The 20395-nt window shown below is 39.2% G+C and overlaps 1 protein-coding gene across 1 annotated transcript; it reads left to right on the top strand.

Moving 5' to 3' along the window:
• Window positions 1–862: 862 nt before the first annotated feature.
• On the top strand, window positions 863–11986 carry LOC123667782. The gene is made up of 10 exons (XM_045601621.1): window positions 863–889; window positions 1258–1400; window positions 2832–2932; window positions 3651–3777; window positions 4724–4823; window positions 5304–5365; window positions 5746–5911; window positions 7778–7885; window positions 11182–11224; window positions 11721–11986. Exons 1-10 carry the CDS (start codon window positions 863–865, stop codon window positions 11885–11887), a joined length of 1044 nt encoding a protein of 347 aa, XP_045457577.1. The 3' UTR covers window positions 11888–11986.
• The last annotated feature ends 8409 nt before the right edge of the window (window positions 11987–20395 follow it).

Here is a 20395-nt window from a genome sequence, read left to right as displayed (position 1 = left end):
TGTTCTAGGTGAGTATGCTATGTGTGTGTGTGTGTTACGGGAGTGCCCGCGCCAGCACTGCCCACGGTTGCTTGCGCAGGCACTCTCGGTTTGTTATTCATTTAGCACCACCCAGGGGGCACGTGTAGGGGCAAGTGGTTAGGTAGTACCTACGGACGCGAATAACTTTACCCCCCAATCTCATACTTGACACTGGCAGAATGTTGCACAACGAATAGTTGCGACGCTGACATGCCATAAATTAAAGAAGAAGAAGAAGAAGAAGAAGAACTTATTTAATATGTACGATTTTATTTTTGTGTTACCCTCACATTAGGAATTCTAAACATTTTTGATTATCATATCAAAAATTGACCGCTCCAGCGGGATTCGAACCCGCGTCTCCGACTGACCGTGTCGGTCTGTCCGATTCTGATATGATAATCAAAAATGTTAAGAACTTATTTCTTTGATATATTGAAATCACACAACTTGTCTCAAGCGCATTCACTTTTCAATATTACTACTACATATGTACTTAGCACCTAATCATAAAAAATTCTGTACATATTTTCAAATTAACTTGGGTCTCTTGATCCATACTTTATATATTGGACTTTTATTACCCCATTAATAATTACTATTTATCCAGTGGGGCAAGAGGGGGCATCAACCCCTGGCGCTATTACCAAAGGGGTGCTGCTACGCCACTGGGATGGACGTCTCGTGTTAAAATATTTTTCATAAAAACTTGATTGATTTTTGTTTTTCTTATATTTTTTATTTAAGAAATGTTGTAATGATTGTTTGTTACATGTAATAAAATAAATATTTATTTTAATAAATTGTTGTTTTTGTTTCAGGGCAGTTAGAAATAGTTGAAATGAGTCCTTACGATAAGGGAGCTAAAGTGAGTTGGTTTTTTACCTTGGACTTTACATTTATTAATGCTGTTTATCATGCAAGATATCCACCAAATTTGTATAAAACACCGTTTAATTTTTTTTAAAGAATAACTGTTGAGTTTCTTGTCGGTTCCTCTCTGCAGAAACTGCATTCTGAACCAGTGGTAGCTTCACTTTTAAAAAGAATTAAAATTTGAATTTGTGAAATGACGTTTTGAAGGTGCTTTTGAAGCCTATTTGAATAAATTTGTTTTTGGTTTTGATTTTTAAAAGCCTGACGTTTCGGATACTTTACAGTTCTCCTGTGACCGTGGTTGCTGTAAAGTATCCGAAACGTCACGCATCTAAAAAACTTCAAATATATAATAATTTCTTAATATGTTTCAAGGTGGAGGGTATACAAGGACACATCATAGCCGAGGGTTCAGAGAGCAGCAGCAATGAACTCAAGTACATGCAAGTGTTGGACTCTGATAAGAATGTAGTTGTTGATCTACTCAACTTGACTTTGGTGAGGTGAGTGAATGCATACTTTAAATTATTATAAATTTTCCAATTGAAGATCATCTCCCCCTAGGAGCTCTGGTCACCTTACTCACCACAGGAACAAAACACTGCTTAAGAGCAGTATTATTTGGCTGTGTTCTTTTGTATGTCGGGCTGCTCAATACTTTGAGCAGGACTCCTGGAAGGAAATGTCCTGCTGTGCCCCACCTCAGTTAGTTTTGCCGCTAAACGCTATTAAAAAATTGGGTTTCGAAATGATAAATTATTTTCCAAAAAAATGAAAAAACACCAACCAGGTGGCCATTTGCCACCCGGCACATGTCGGAAAAAGTTGCTCGGCTATTTCGGAATACAATGTGCCGTTGACAAAGAAAATAGTAATAAATCTTTAGGGGCTAGGACCAAATACAAATTTTGAAGCAGGTTGGAAAAATATTAAAATAATAAACCAACGGTAGTTTAATTTCAATTTTTTACACTTACCCTCATGTAACAAAATATAAAAATAAGCCTACCTAGCTAACCCTAAAAACCATCATTTCAGAAATTACCGTCTACACAATTTCGAAGGTTACTCAGTCGTAGAGAGAAGGTTCTTTAACATTTTCTAACATTAAAAAAAAAACCCACCCTTATAACTCACGGGCTTAAAAAATGGGTAACAACCAATTCTCCGACCTACCAAACATGCACAAAATTTCCATAAGAGTCAGTCAAGCTGTTTTGGAGGAGTTTGTCCCTTAACACTGTGACACGAGAATCTTATATTTATTTATTTATAAATAAATTGGTAGACACAATACTGAATATACAATGGTGTACAGAAATTTTGGGATACCCTATTTTTTTAATACAACACATCATATTTTTAATTTTTTCTCTTATTCCTTGTTTGAGTAATGCGAAATGGCCGAAATATAGCCAATGACGTAGTACGCATACTATATTTTGGTTCGCCATGTTTTACTTATTAATTCAGCCTATACATCCCACTGCTGGGCATAGGCCTCATTCTCCACGTAGGAAAAAGTTCTAAAATTTTAAAGTTCTCTCCAAGGGGAGACCCACAAGGATAGAACAAACATCCAAACCGGAAAGAAGTGCTTGTACATGGGAATCGAACCCGGAGTCGCCTGCGTTTGAGAGCATACGCACTATTTTACCACAGCAATGTTATATTATACCACGGGACATAACTTTCGCGTGTTAAAGTATTCGGCTATCGCAGTTCATGCGTTTACTTAAACCTTTCTGAACGGGATTTTTTTCACCTTTTTGGTCTTATTTGTTACTACGACACACTTTTTTTTTTAATATGTCTCAATAATTACTCTTATTTCTGCCGCAGTACCGAAATACACGTCATTATCTTTTTGACAGCTTGCACTTGCGCTTAAAAGCCGCCTTGATAAAAGTTAATATTTAGTTTGTATATTTCAGGTGTGAAGATGGTCAGGAAGCGTACCGTCTAGTCAGTAACGATGGGGAAAGTGGTGACGACACCACCGTCACTTGTGTCCTGTCCAATGAGGATTGTGATGGTATGTACCACTTGCTTCTGTATGACTAGGTCGGCAAACCACCTGGGTAAAATTATTATCAATTTTTTGTGAAATTGTCTGATACAAACTATTTTTATGTATCAAAATGCCCCCCCCCCCCCAACTGTACCCCAGGTGACTAAATAAAGTAATATACACAGATATAGAAATATTTTGTTTTATTTTATTAAGATACTTAAAAAGAAGAATATAAATGACAAAGATAATATTTGTATATATTATGTATGTGCGTATATGTAGTATTTTTTACTGTTTACCACTTTTTATAACATCATTGTGTACTCCATGCCAATTCTTTATCACATTTTTGTACACTTCCCTACCGCTTTTCATTTTCTACACTGTCCTATACCCTAAGGTTGCCTGATACAAATTGATCTTAGCGATAAGCCCACCTTGGTACACCTTTCTTTGTATGTCACTATTTTGTTACATTTCCTTATTGTGTGCAAGAGTATTGAAGTGAAACTTTACGCACGCTCGGTTTGGGAGTAAGCTGGTGAATTCGTGACGAGAGAGTTACAAAAAGTGTGATCGGGCTAGGCGAACGGAAGTATATAGGGTATATAAGTTAAATGAAGCTCGTTTTTTTGTTATTATTATTTATTTAGAAAATATGTAATATGCAATATGAACTCATTTGAGTGATAAATGAATATATTGATACATTCATCTTGATGTCAATTTTATCTTCCAGACCGAGACAACCAAGAGTCGTACGTGGTGTTGGAGGGTGAACAGGGACCCATGGTGTTCTTACAGTCCTCGCTGCCGCAGACCAACCAGTCAAAGCCTATCAAAACGGAGCCTAAGGAGGTTATATTGTATATTTTTTACCTAAAGTAATAAATATTTACGTTTAAAGTATATCTAAATAATAAATAAATAAAAAAGTTGCGTGCGTTCAAAGTACACATGTCAGAAGTGAAACTTCTTTGGCTAATTGAAAAAAAAAACTAATTGAAAAAGAAAACTAATTATAAAAATAAGAAAAATTCTAAAGATTTATATTTCCGATCCAGCGCCATCTAGTTATTAGTTTGCAATGTAATACTATCGATATCAATTTAACAACCTTTGTATTTTCTATACTACACGTTAGGTGGCTCTGTTTTGTCGAGATGTGAACGTTGTATATATTTATAAACATAACTAGCTAACTCGACAAACATCGGCTTGGTGAAAATTTAGGGTTGTATGTATTTTTCAACGCCTAATCATAATAAAATATAAAATAAATAATTTATCTAAAAATTTAAATAAAAAAAACAGGGGTGGACTACCCTTAACATTCAGGTGGATGAAAAATAGATGTTGTTCGATTCTCAGACCTACCCGATATGCCCACAAAGTTTCATGAGAATCGGTCAAGCCGTTTCGGAGGAGTTTAGCTACAAACACTGCGACACGAGAATTTTATATATTACATTTTATACGTCGTTTTCTGTAAGTTGTAAAAAAGTACTTTAATGTTTCTTAAATATTTCATTCTTTTGTATGTCGTGAAAGAATAAATTAGCAGGAACATGATGTATTTTGTTGAATTATGTTAGATTATTGACTGATTCATTTCGTAACTCGAATTTCTTTAATACGCTTGCTTTACTTTAAGTATCTATTCTAATAAAAATTGAGTTTCATAATGTAATCTATAATTTTTATGTTAAACTAAATTACAAACAACAATTGAAAAAAAAAGCCAATGTCACGCAGTGTTCCCAGGTGGTCATCCATACTTATACTTTTGTAAATAGGTCTATTCAAGTTCAGGCCAAAGATTCCCGTCGCCTTTAACTTAAAATCAGCATCTAGAAAAGTACTTGTTAGTCAAATCTTGGAGTGGGAATCAAATCTAGGACCATTCATGTTGGTTGGAAGTTTTGCTTGATTACATCAGAACAAATATTAATTTAACATGTTTATATGTGCTATATATTTGATTAACATGTAATAATCTTTAGTGTATGTATTGGCGTATGAGTTCCCCACTATAAGTAATGATCGCTATCAGGTGTATATGATAGCAACCGGGATCGACAGCTTAACGTGCTCTCCAAGGCACGGTGGGGAGACCCACAAGGGCAGATAACCAAATCGGAAACATATACTTGTACGATACTATTGATACCCATCCCGGACGAAAATCGAAGCCGTATACCGCCGTGTTTAGACACACGACACACGCACAACTACACCAGAGCGGTTGCGCATATCATCAATAGAATACCAGATAAAAATAAAATTCACTCAAATATTTAAAAATAGTAAAATAGTTCTAACTCGATAAACTTCTATACCTATATATATAATTTTACCAGTCGTTCACTGATCTGGTTTTTTTCTATTACAGGAAAAACCCAAAATGACACCCGCTGAAATATTGGAAAGGGCGAAGGCGTTACAGAAAGCAAAGTAAGTTGCTTCACACTCGTAGCTTATAGACACCTGCAACACCAGAATCATCGCAAACGCGTTGCCGATCCTATCCCCAATTGCCCCAGGAGCTCTGGTCACAACACTGCACTGCTGCTTGAAAGCAATAGAAGCATCGCAAGCGATTTACCAACTCTACCCTTGACCCTCCCCAGGAGCTCACGACCTTATTCACAACAGTAACGCAATAATTCAAAACAGTATTATGTAGCTGTGATCTTCTGTAAGGTTGTGGTACATACCAGTTGGGCTGTTCCAGATTTTGAACAGAATATTTCCTTTATTAAACTTTCATATCGTCATTTTACAAATTAAAAATTAAAGATACTTAAGTCATTCTACTAATTACTCCGTTCCAGAGCTCTAATGTCCATCCAGCCCACCAGAGGCCGCAGTAGGAAACGTAAGAGCGAGCTGCCCCCTCCCCACGAGCTGCTCTCATCCCCTCAGTTCAAGCTGTTTCTGTACTCTTGCAAGCTGTGTAGCTTCAAATGCAACGCTATTAAAGAATTAACAGCCCACAAGGTTAGTGGACAGCGTATCAATGTTTGATAATTTCTTTTGTTTTTTTTTTTCGAAGTAAAACTTCTTTACTTACGCTTGACTTGGGGAGTAAGCTGGTGAATCCGTGACGAGAGCGTTGCTTAAAGTGTCATCGGGCGAGTCGAACGGAAGTTGAGAGGGAGATATAAATTAGTGAAGACATAAAGAGATAGAGTTACGTCTCGTTTCGTTCGTTACTGTAGGAGCTAAAGAAGTCTTACTTCAGTCGTGTGGTCTAAGGCACACTTGTTTTGTTTTCTTTATATTTATATTTTTTATAGATACTAAACATACTACAGAATGGCTTTATTTATAGTGTCAAGCTAGCTTATAGCATGGTTATTAACATAATAACAACAACATTCAAATATACGTCGTTAGATTACACGTTGTTATAGAATGCATTGGAGAAATAAAGGTTCACTGCGTTCCCCGTAGGTGATAGTGTGATATTATGTAGCCATATAGGCTAGGTTGACCTGACTTCTTCAGGTTTAAGAACTTTATTTCTTAATAATATTCGTGCCAAATTTGAAGTAAATCCATGCTGTACTTTTTGAGTTTATCCCGGACATACATATAGACAAACAGACAAAAAATCTAAAAACTATATTTTTGGCTTCTGTATCGATTGTAAATCACACCCCAAGTATTCTTTTAAAAAAATATTCAATGTACAGTTTTGACTTTCCTACTATTTTATTATATTTATAGATAGATGATGTGTTGAGTTAATTGTAATGTTGTACATTGTGTTTGCTTCCTATGTACTAAAAGAATGTGTATGCAATTTACACACGGCAGTCGTAAAACTTCTGAAAAGTAGCCTACGTGTGATTTTGTCACTAAGAATATAAAATACTGTGTAATGAATTCTATCTCACTCTCTCCTACACACGTGTTTGTATCTTTATCATGACACGTTTTGTTTCATCGTATGTCAAATTACAGCGATTCTAACGAAGACTGACTTTAAAAAAATAATATATACTTAAATAATAATCTTGGGACCAATTATATGTCTGTAATAAAGTAAGTAATACTTAAGTACAATCTTGTATTAATTGAGTTGTCCTTAGAGATAGTTTTAATAATTTTTTGTCTAAATCTGCTTACAACCAACCTTATCATTGATTATTTATTTGTAACATTAGGCATAATTATCTTCAAAATATATGATAAAAATGTGAAGAAATCTTTTTGATATAGTCCACAAAAAATATTATTGTAACAGCGCCTTAAGGTCCCACAATACGACTCCAGTGAGTCTTAAAGTGAGATTTGTACGACTACTGTACTCCATTGTAATGGTTTCTTATAATCCTACAGCACTACATTCTCTACCTTAAAATTTCTAATTTGAATATCTATTCCATTGTTTATAATAGTATCCTAAAGACCTAAAGAGAGTTTAAACACTACTGCTCTCTACACTACTCTATTGCATTCTATTTTAACAACATATTTTTATATTTAGGGATTTTGTCCACTGCTGCCTCTAATCACACTCTATCCTAACAATTTCTTAAATTTGCGTGTATATTGAGACTAAGAAACTGCCACAATTTAATGCGGTAGATCTTATCCTAACAATTTCAAAAGATCCACATTCAAACTTTAAGAATCTCCCACGATGTAGTGTAGAGCTCGTTACTCTAATAGAGGTAATGAGACCCGTCAACCGGTAGCGTAACCCTTCGCCCTCTCGAACAAACTGTTACAACATACTGGGATACAAAGCAGAGTACAACAGTGACTGAGAGCCCCTTTCACCGCTACACTCTGACGCTCACCAGTGACAACCCCAGTCACCAGTGACGACCTCTACCAGTGTCAACCTGTTCCCAGGCGGCGGAGCACGGCGGCGGCTCCACCCGCTGGCGGGGCGGGGGGCGCGCCGCCGCCAGCGCGCTGCAGTGCGCGCGCTGTCCCTACCGCGGGGCCACACACACGCAGGTGCGTACACACTGTCCCTACCGCGGGGCCACACACACGCAGGTGCGTACACACTGTCCCTACCGCGGGGCCACACACACGCAGGTGCGTAGACACAGTGTCCCTACCGCGGGGCCACACACACGCAGGTGCGTACACCCTGTCCCTACCGCGGGGCCTCACACACGCAGGTGCGTACACACTGTCCCTACCGCGGGGCCACACACACGCAGGTGCGTACACACTGTCCCTACCGCGGGGCCACACACACGCAGGTGCGTACACACTGTCCCTACCGCGGGGCCACACACACGCAGGTGCGTAGACACAGTGTCCCTACCGCGGGGCCACACACACGCAGGTGCGTACACACTGTCCCTACCGCGGGGCCACACACACGCAGGTGCGTACACACTGTCCCTACCGCGGGGCCACACACACGCAGGTGCGTACACACTGTCCCTACCGCGGGGCCACACACACGCAGGTGCGTAGACACAGTGTCCCTACCGCGGGGCCACACACACGCAGGTGCGTACACACTGTCCCTACCGCGGGGCCTCACACACGCAGGTGCGTACACACTGTCCCTACCGCGGGGCCACACACACGCAGGTGCGTACACACTGTCCCTACCGCGGGGCCACACACACGCAGGTGCGTACACACTGTCCCTACCGCGGGGCCACACACACGCAGGTGCGTAGACACAGTGTCCCTACCGCGGGGCCACACACACGCAGGTGCGTACACACTGTCCCTACCGCGGGGCCTCACACACGCAGGTGCGTACACACTGTCCCTACCGCGGGGCCACACACACGCAGGTGCGTACACACTGTCCCTACCGCGGGGCCACACACACGCAGGTGCGTACACACTGTCCCTACCGCGGGGCCACACACACGCAGGTGCGTAGACACAGTGTCCCTACCGCGGGGCCACACACACGCAGGTGCGTACACACTGTCCCTACCGCGGGGCCACACACACGCAGGTGCGTACACACTGTCCCTACCGCGGGGCCACACACACGCAGGTGCGTACACACTGTCCCTACCGCGGGGCCACACACACGCAGGTGCGTACACACTGTCCCTACCGCGGGGCCACACACACGCAGGTGCGTACACACTGTCCCTACCGCGGGGCCACACACACGCAGGTGCGTAGACACAGTGTCCCTACCGCGGGGCCACACACACGCAGGTGCGTACACACTGTCCCTACCGCGGGGCCACACACACGCAGGTGCGTACACACTGTCCCTACCGCGGGGCCACACACACGCAGGTGCGTACACACTGTCCCTACCGCGGGGCCACACACACGCAGGTGCGTAGACACAGTGTCCCTACCGCGGGGCCACACACACGCAGGTGCGTACACACTGTCCCTACCGCGGGGCCACACACACGCAGGTGCGTACACACTGTCCCTACCGCGGGGCCACACACACGCAGGTGCGTAGACACAGTGTCCCTACCGCGGGGCCACACACACGCAGGTGCGTACACACTGTCCCTACCGCGGGGCCACACACACGCAGGTGCGTAGACACAGTGTCCCTACCGCGGGGCCTCACACACGCAGGTGCGTACACACTGTCCCTACCGCGGGGCCACACACACGCAGGTGCGTACACACTGTCCCTACCGCGGGGCCACACACACGCAGGTGCGTACACACTGTCCCTACCGCGGGGCCACACACACGCAGGTGCGTAGACACAGTGTCCCTACCGCGGGGCCACACACACGCAGGTGCGTACACACTGTCCCTACCGCGGGGCCACACACACGCAGGTGCGTACACACTGTCCCTACCGCGGGGCCACACACACGCAGGTGCGTACACACTGTCCCTACCGCGGGGCCACACACACGCAGGTGCGTACACACTGTCCCTACCGCGGGGCCACACACACGCAGGTGCGTACACACTGTCCCTACCGCGGGGCCACACACACGCAGGTGCGTAGACACAGTGTCCCTACCGCGGGGCCACACACACGCAGGTGCGTACACACTGTCCCTACCGCGGGGCCACACACACGCAGGTGCGTACACACTGTCCCTACCGCGGGGCCACACACACGCAGGTGCGTACACACTGTCCCTACCGCGGGGCCACACACACGCAGGTGCGTAGACACAGTGTCCCTACCGCGGGGCCACACACACGCAGGTGCGTACACACTGTCCCTACCGCGGGGCCACACACACGCAGGTGCGTACACACTGTCCCTACCGCGGGGCCACACACACGCAGGTGCGTACACACTGTCCCTACCGCGGGGCCACACACACGCAGGTGCGTACACACTGTCCCTACCGCGGGGCCACACACACGCAGGTGCGTAGACACAGTGTCCCTACCGCGGGGCCACACACACGCAGGTGCGTACACACTGTCCCTACCGCGGGGCCACACACACGCAGGTGCGTACACACTGTCCCTACCGCGGGGCCACACACACGCAGGTGCGTACACACTGTCCCTACCGCGGGGCCACACACACGCAGGTGCGTAGACACAGTGTCCCTACCGCGGGGCCACACACACGCAGGTGCGTACACACTGTCCCTACCGCGGGGCCACACACACGCAGGTGCGTACACACTGTCCCTACCGCGGGGCCACACACACGCAGGTGCGTACACACTGTCCCTACCGCGGGGCCACACACACGCAGGTGCGTAGACACAGTGTCCCTACCGCGGGGCCACACACACGCAGGTGCGTAGACACAGTGTCCCTACCGGGAGGGCACACACACGCAGGTGCGTACACACTGTCCCTACCGCGGGGCCACACACACGCAGGTGCGTAGATACAGTGTCCCTACTGGGGGCCACACACACGCAGGTGCGTACACACTGTCCCTACCGCGGGGCCACACACACGCAGGTGCGTACACACTGTCCCTACCGCGGGGCCACACACACGCAGGTGCGTACACACTGTCCCTACCGCGGGGCCACACACACGCAGGTGCGTAGACACAGTGTCCCTACCGCGGGGCCACACACACGCAGGTGCGTAGATACAGTGTCCCTACTGGGGGCCACACATACTCAGGTGGTGAATACTATGAGTAACGATCGCTATCAGATATTTATGATGATAACCAAGACCGACGGCTTAACGTATTCTTCGGCACTGTGGGAAGTCCCACCAGGACAGATGATATCCAAACCGATATTTATTTATTTTTACAAATATCCGTTCCGAGCGGGAATCGAACCGCAAACTGTCGCTGTTTTAGATGAATGTTTGGAATGTTTTACTTAAATATATTTATTTTTGTGTTGCAGTTAATGAAACATGTGAAAGAAAAACACCTGGAAAGTTCGTCGAGTGAGTATTTTATTTTATTTACCTTTTTAGTGTTGTCTTTCAATTACTTATTAAATTATTACTATACACGTAGTATATCACTATTTGCAAAAAAAAATTATGGACAAACTCTTATATAATATCACTTCAGCCTATCACAGTCCACTGCTGGACATAGGCCTCCACAAGTTCACGCCAAAAATGCGTGAATTCATGTGTGTTGCCCACAGTCACCACGCTGGGCAGGGTTTGGTGATGGCAGGGCTTTGTCGCACCGAAGACGCTGCTGCCCGTCTTCGGCCTGTGTATTTCAAAGCCAACAGTTGGATGGCTATCCCGCCACCGGTCGGCTTTTTAAGTTCCAAGGAGGTAGTGGAACTGTGTTATCCCTTAGTCGCCTCTCACGACGCCTGCGGGAAAAGAGAGGGTGGCTATATACTTTACTGCCGTAACCCTACAGCAAAGTCTTATGTAATATGATATAATAATGATATTTACTTTAAAATTTTTGTTATAGCGGCAGATGTGAGTGTGATAGGAGCCCGATCGGGACAGTTACTGCTGGAGAGCTCAGAGGTCCTAGCGGCCGATGTGTTGGTGTGCGGGGCGTGCGGGTTCGAGTCCGGGGAGAGGGAAGTCTTCCGAGACCACATCGAACAGGAGCATGGCGTGTCACCTTGCTGACTCACTTAGTTTCTCTGATTACCCTCATTTACACCAGTTCCTATATTCACAAAACCATTCGTTTTGTTACAGTCAGTTAAGTAGTAAATAATAAAAAATATATGTAATATGTACGATTTTATTTTCGTGTTACCCTCACATTAGGAATTCTAATATGAGGGTAACACAAAAATAATTTCAAAATGTTTAGAATTCCTAATGTGAGGGTAACACAAAAATAAAATCGTACATATTAAAAATAGCATGGTGTCGTCTCCTGTCAAAGATTTTCATTGTAATATGAAACTTTGAATAGTTACGGGTCTCTGTAAAGAACTCACTATAGACGGCGCCACGGTTCGCTTAAACCGAAAATAAAAATCATCATATCAAGAATTTCGCTCGAGCGGGTACATCTTTCCATAGCTTAATTGGCTAGAGCGCCGACACGGTCAGTCGGAGACGCGGGTTCGATTCCCGCTGGAGCGGTCAATTTTTGATATGATATTCAAAAATGTTTAAATATATGTAAATTCAACCACAAAGTAAATCACCTCTAATGTTTATGTGGTATGTTATTTTATGGGTCAAATCACGTTAATTAAACTTTTCAGAAGAAACAATTTATGATTAATACAAGAATCAAACAACACAAATGCATCTAAATTCTATCATATAATAAATAAAACATTCTTATTATTTATTTTGGCATGTTATGTTTTAATAATTCTCATATGACGATGCGTTAGCGCAGTTGTCACAGCATTGGCTGTTGCGCTAGCGGTCCCGGGTTCGATCCCCGGTCACGACAGACATTTGTATTGACGGTATAGATGTTTGTCGTGGTCTGGGCGTTTGTGCTTGTGTATTGTGAGTTTCCGGACCCCCGACACAGGAGAAAATCCTACTGGGGACCGTTGAGTGTGAAGCGGATATTTATTGTTTATTTATATGAATCTTTTGTATAAACAGGCATTTAGTGAAACAAGCTATCAATATAAACGGGTCTTATTCGATATTATTTTGATATTCTGTTTGGAGACTACGGCTTCTGAATATACTGTCATACAATTGACGCCATATTTTGTTGCACTACATTTTTAATAATGCAAATGCGATGCTTAATAACGTATATCATAATAAATATTCTCTGTAAAAAGAATCGAAATTTATGACGTTTAAAAATCAAAATGGCATTTCGCGCCAATAGTAAAACATGATGGCGTCACTATGCCACATGAAAATACTCGTCAATCAAACGCTGATTCTTACAAAAATGTATCTTAACTATCTTTACCCCTCCCCTGGCCATTCATATGATCGAAAAAACTAGGTTTTAGTTTAAAAAAAAAACTATTAAAATTTGTGAGCAAAACGATGAATATAGGAACCCGTATATTTGATACTTTTTGATTGCTAATAAATAACTGCAGATTAATTTTTTTTTTTTTTTCGTAAAAACTTTGTGATTCAAGAGCGGTTGTAGGAAGTTATATTAGTATTATATTTAGAATATTACTTTTACCAGCCATCTACGCTTTTTTTGTAACACGTTGATTACGTTCAAAGTATTTAATTTGGTTATTATACATCAAAATTGTAAACCGTCAGTAGAGTGGGCGATGTACATACATTGTGCAAATAAAATCTTTTAAGTTACTTGTGTGTTTTATTCAAAACGTGATCGGCGAATATTAATCCTACCTTTGTCAGTAAATATAGTTGTGAAGTATAAATAACCTTTATTTTAAAAAGGAAAAACTGTACCAACTTTGCATTATGTCTTTATAAACATAAATAGTCACGGATGTGTCAAATATATCGACTCGTTTAACTTCAGATAAATTTGAAATATATTATGCGTTGATCACGCTACATCGGTTGACAAAATCCCTTAGCCGATGATTTGAAAGAAATATTGCCTTTTTTGGCATTCATAAAACTCCCTAGTTTGAATTTAGTGTAGCGACTAAATGAACCCTAAATTCGGATGCAGTGCATCGAAATACGTACCCCTAGATGGGTCTGTTCAAAGGTACAGAGCACTCTTTGAGTGGATCTGAGAAGTTTACTATTATTTATCATTACATAGTACAAAACAAAGTCGCTTTCGGTGTCTGTCTCTCCCTAATGTATGCTTAGATCTTTAAAACTACGCAACGAAAGAGTGATTCAAAAGGAATGTTTTATACACATGCATATTATGCATAGAGGAACACTGATAGTTTGAGAGGTTTCTAATGTGATGTCGTAAATGAAAAAAAAAAAATGTGTTTACATTTTTTTGCGCTTACATTGCAAACGCTGGCTGAACCCTACGAAATAGATCAAAATAATGTACAACAGTATTGTACGCCTTAAAAAGGTCTACAAAAAGTCGGCGATAGTGTATGTCTATCTCTTAGGGATAACCCACAATAACAATTTTTATCCTTTTCTTTTTACGAGTAATAATGGCTTATTAACGAAGCGATTTTAAGCAATACAGCATTAATCCTTATCCAGTTAAGTACATTGAATACTTTGTGCATTTAATATAGATAAATATGGCTCTTTACAGCATGTAATTTAAATGAATATTTTCGAAGATATAGATTTAAAATACAGGGACATAGCGGTTGCGGCGGTACCGGCCGGAGGACCAGCGGCGCGTGCCTAAATAAATAATAATAAAAATAATAGAGTGTCGAAGGTTACGCCCACCACACCGACTTTGTCCTAAGCCGAGGTGCGATCTCGCTAGGACCTTGTGGATAAAATCTCATAAAACATGGACAAATGCAGACCAAATTCTCATACAGGGTCATGAGAGTCAATGAGATCTGATAGATTCTTATAACTCGGTATGAGAATTTGGTCTGCATTTGTCCATGTTTTATTAGATTTTTTCCATAGGGGAGCTCCACTTTTTCCTTCGCGGCTGGGTCTCAGTACCCAGGCACCTCACCCGGTGACGCTGTCAAGGGCTAGGGCCAGCAGCACTAGACACTTTAGAAAAAAAAACGCGCTTCGCCCTATAGAACTTTATGATTAGCAGCAATCGCTCGCCTTTATCGGAGCTCTCTAGCGAGGAAAATAACATACAAACGTGCTTTTCAGCGCGACAACATAACGGATTATGTACTTATAAATACGTTACGATAAATTAAAAAAAATTCGAAATTGTTTGATAGTATTTAAATACTAAAATGAATTCTTTTTTAAGACAAAACGTGCTTTTCAGCGCACAATTGTATGTTCGTACTTTAGTCGGTATTAAGGTTAATTTTTAAACAGCACTTATAGTAAGTTAGCATTAGGTTGGATAGGATTAGATTAAAACAATAATTTATCAATTACATTTCTTCTGTTAAGATCTTGGTATCAATTAAGAGTTAAGGCAATTTACCATGTATTAGAGCAACTTTTTTTAATTATCGAAAATTCTACAACGTTAGGTACTACGTTAAGAGGGTGATAAGGGGGTGATAGACGTACGAGTAAGTTCGCGAACTTGAGGCTAGACGACCTTTTTCGCTCGTGTGTCGCCCTAAGTACGCGTACTTTAAAACCGCCGAGTAAATTCGTTGGCGATCCGACAAGTTTGAAATTTTGCAGCACTGCGAGCCGCGAGCCACCAATTTTAACTGAATTCCAAAAAAGGAGGACTGAGGAGCTTCTCAATTCGATTCAGAACCTTAGAACTTTTGACTGGGTGGACCGATTTCCATGATTTTTGTTTCAATCAAAAGGTTTGTGTGTCGTGTAGTCCCATTTAAATTTGATTGCAGTCTCATAAGTAATTTTAGAGTTATATCTAATAATGCGTATACTTGACTGTTTTTTCATCGACCAACGATGTGTTACTTGTCGATGTACTTAATTGAAGTCGGTTTTTTTGAATTACAATTATTTTTCACTAGTCCGTGGACGCGCAACGCTTGCAGTGTAGGTATCTATTTGTAATTTTTATTACTTTTGATTCAGAAATTATTCAAAATGAATTATTTCAGAACTTCGTCTTTTTTGGTTTTTAAAATGTAATACGATAGAATTTCCAAATAACCCAAAGCTCCTTCTGACGACGACATCGGAATAAGGAATGAGTAAGCTTCACGTGCGTCACCAAACCGTATTCTTTAAGTTCGTACGTCTATCACCCCTTAGGTATTTAAGCTCAAAAAAGAACTTAATAGAATAGGTACATATCTTTTGTTGTTGATAAGTGTTGATTATCTTTTGTTTTTAGTCGAACGAATAGTAAGTAAAACATTCTTCACTGCGGCACACACTAATAATATGGCAATTTGTTCATAATCATACGTATAGTTTTAACTGTTTTAAGTGAGTTTCAAACAAGAACTGAGTAAATTTTATTATCGCTGTCAAACTTTCAACGTCGCTTAGATTTGAGCGTAGTGTTTTCACATAGTTAATTATATGTCGATGTTTCATGAGTAATCTTTAAAGAAAAATTGTTTGTATTGTCTAATGACAAAAAAGCTGTGATCGTTGTATATTAAGACATTCTGCAATACATTTAGTATCAGCATTGCCCGTGCTAAGCCAAGACGGGTGACAAGTATCTTTATAAACACAGTCACTTTTGTCCAAATATGTCGACTCGTTTAACTCCAGAGAAATTGGAAATATATCAGAATTGCTCACGCTATATCGGTTGAAAAAGTCCCTTAGCCGATAAAGTGAAAGAAATATTTAAAGGTTGTTAAGAGCCATTTCACAAAAATCGGTAACAATCCGCGAAATTGTAATATTTTGACGTCGTTAATCTCAGTGTTGGATGCAATAATGTAATTTATATTCTTGAAATATAATAGAGCAACCTTTGTTGTAGTCCATAGTCAGATCAGAATTTTGATTTATATTATGTGTATAAAATTATTAACCTTTTCATCAGCCTCCTCCCTGGGTAAACGGTCGCAATGTATACTTTGAAGTTCTACTTTTCAATAACCTCTACATTGAAACCATTTTTAAAAATATCATAATATGTGGAATATAATTTTGTTGTCCACTATCATAGATTTTTATTCCATTTGTATCTCTATTAAACGATAAAAAAAATTTAAAGTTACGAATATTTTCCAAATAAGTACAATTTTAAAAGCGATATTTCTCTTAGAAAACTAAGAAATTTTAACAAACTATCTTCATCAAAGTAAACTTACATCATTAAGGAATACAAAAGAAATAATTAAAAGATGTAATTATTTTTAATACATTTTATATTAAATAATAAAAATATAGTATATATTGCCACGCATCAAGCCCGGTAAATCAGTCGAGCGCTAGCGCTCTTAGAGGTAAGGTCCACGCCAAATTCTGCGCAGCCGTCTCTTTCGCTCACACGCGCCAAGCGCCTGTTGTTATAGCGGATAAAACGCATTTGATACTTTCATAATAAAATATAAATAAAATAAACATATTACGAAAATGACTGTAAAATAATATAATGATAATTTCTGTAAACAAATGTATAATTTAATTTTCTTTTCTCACACTATCAATACAAATAGGCATTTCAATCTGTTTGTCTTGTTATTTGTTAATTAATATGTTTGTCGGTGTCGATGTCATTAAATGCTTTTTTATTCATATCGTAAATATTAGATTCATTCGTAAACTGAAAAAACTAAATCAATTTAAAAAAATTGTTTCATAAAATTGATTTTTTTTTATTTTATTTTAAATTTATTGACTGTTGTTATATAACATACTTGAAATTTTTAACAAATTAATTATGTAAAAAACATTTTATACCATAGTTATTAATTTTTATTATACATTAGAAAATGATCAAGATGGTCTTTTGGTTGTCACACTATACTTACTAGCACAAAGATCGCGCGGCTCGTACGACTCGCGCGATGCGACCAAATTTACCTAAACTTGCAGAGCGTAAAATTGTGAAATGGCTCTTAAGGTCTCTCTATTAGACTTTTTTCGATTCGTATGCAGGGCATCGAAATACATAACCCTAGATGGGTCTGGTCAAAAGGTACAGAGCACTCTTTTTGTGTGGATCTGTGTAATTATTTATATTAAATTTTTACTTTTAAGATGTAAAAAAAATATTTTTTAAAATTTTGTTTTATGTTATTGTATGACATTTTTAAATATATTGCGGGGTCTTCAGTAATCAGATAAAAATAAAACAATGTTTCGATAACTTCAATACATATATTAACTAAGGAATACGCCAATACATTGTAACAAGCGATCCATGCACTAAATAATTATACAATATTATATAAAACCTAAAAATATATTTTAATACTCCTCAATGCAACGAGCGCAAGGCACATTTGAGGCCACATATCATATTTCTCCAACGATTACTACAAATTTACTATATTATTAGCATATACGTAATAAACATTATAAAAAAAGAAAAAATCATTTAATGAATCAATTCCCTTCAAGGGATTGTCTTACATTTAATCAATAACAATCTTAATAGCTTTAATCAAAGAAATAACAATCGATTATAGCTGCCATACACTTTAATGTCGACAAAATAACATTGCACTAAAATATTGCGTAAACGTAAAACTAATATTCCATAACCGAAGCCGCGCGGACATCATAGACAACTCCAATAATAAACGCTTTAAAACATAAACTTAAAAAACGTTTATTAATAAAGTTGAAAATTTCGTAGGATGACGCAAAACACGCACAAAATTACACGCGCAAAAGTGTGTAAAAAGTTTACACAAGAATCCTCGTTTGCACGATTAAGCGCATTATCATGCAAATTGATTTGCACAAAGCGTAGATTTTTGCGTGTATTCGGCCTTTTCAATTTTAAAATACCTCATAGGCATTGTATACACTACTACGTCACACTAAATCCTATCTAAATAATAATTATGACATAAATAGGTTACAAAAACAACTGTATTAAAAGACAGGCATCATTTTTACCTTCCTATAAGACATGTAAGCATACCTAACGGTAAATTCATATATTTTTTGAAAAAATATAAATATAATCTCTATAAACAATACCGTTTTTAACATTTCACGCCGGTCTTAATACTAATTTAAAATTAATAATAACACTATAGCTACAGTGACCTCTAAGTTGGTCCCTACAAATCCTTATAACAATATACAACTATCATTTTATCCATAGCCTTCAAATCTTTATTCTGCTAATATTGATTTTCACCTTTCCCTCAATCCTTCAATTCGTTAAATTAATCAAAGATGTATAAATTACAATGCCTTCTTTTGCATCCATAATTCATTTAAAATTGAATGCATTTAAATGATCAAAATTGCTCAAATAAACGCAAAAATACTTTACTTATTACAATCTAAATACACTATTAATAACATACAAAAAATATGTTCGTTTATTTTGACTCCATTATAAATAAGATCATAATGAAGTAAAATATGGACAAACGTTTATTAAAAACATATTTCTAATACTATTAATAATGTTAGTAAAGATGAGGTGAGGGTTAGTGCACACACACTTATACTAAATACTATTTTATATTATTATGGCCCCTTATATTACAATAAGAGTAAAATACTATGAAGTCACTTTTGGTAGGAGTTCATTTAATAAATGAAGTCACAAATTTTAATAAGTTTTACTACAGTTTTTTTGAAATACACAGGCCCAAGACGGGCAGCAGCGTCTTCGGTGCGACAAAGCCTGCGGTCACCAACCCGCCTGCCCAGCGTGGTGACTATGGGCAAAACACATGAGTTTACGCCATTTTTTTGGCGCGAACTCGTAGAGGCCTATGTCTAGCAGTGGACTTTTTCACTTTTTTAAAAAGATGTTAAAACAATTTCTTTGCACTCTATAATAGATAAATAATTTTTTTACATAAAGATGTTTGTATAATATTCTCTTAATTCATAGTTATTTTATATTAGTCACTCCAGCATAAAAAAGTAATATTTCAGTACAATATTAATACTAAAAAATAGTTGTTGTACTAGTAATAGCTGTCAAAAATAATAATTATATTATTTCGTAATACTAGAAAAAAATTGTCCCAGCAGTGGGACTTTACACGAGGCCTACTTAAGGCCGTTACACAGTCAAATTATTTATATAATATTATTAAAATTTCAATCAAAATAAGGCACAATATTGATATCATAGCTATTTTATCATCACAATTAGTTATGATATATTTTTCTTGAAAAATACATTTTACATATGTGTGTATGTATAAATAAATTAAAAAATATACCTATAACAGTCGGCTGTTACCTATAACACAAGCATTAAGTTGCTTAACTTAGGAACAGACGACTGTGTGTGTATTTTATAGATATTTATATATATTATAAGCCATATATATTGAACAGGTTGTAAGGTTTTTCTAAGATCGTAATTAATATATATAGTAAATAACTATTATTATATTCATTTTATTTTCAAGTGATTCATAGTTTACTCAGAACCGATTACGGCTACACATTGTTAAATATAACAATTTGAACTTTAAAAGTGCTTAAAACTTTTAGTTAAACTGATATTTTTGTAACTTTTCTCCA

This window comes from Melitaea cinxia, chromosome 29, assembly GCF_905220565.1.
Source record: "Melitaea cinxia chromosome 29, ilMelCinx1.1, whole genome shotgun sequence".
Classification (NCBI taxonomy): domain Eukaryota; kingdom Metazoa; phylum Arthropoda; class Insecta; order Lepidoptera; family Nymphalidae; genus Melitaea; species Melitaea cinxia.
This window is presented reverse-complemented; position numbering and strand designations above follow the sequence as displayed.

Coding starts and splice junctions, on each gene's coding strand:
- LOC123667782 (XM_045601621.1), top strand. CDS start 863: ATGAGTCCTTACGATAAGGGAGCTAAA. Junction 2,933..3,650: donor GTCCAATGAGGATTGTGATG/GTATGTACCACT, acceptor TTTATCTTCCAG/ACCGAGACAACCAAGAGTCG. Junction 7,886..11,181: donor GCGGGGCCACACACACGCAG/GTGCGTACACAC, acceptor TTTGTGTTGCAG/TTAATGAAACATGTGAAAGA.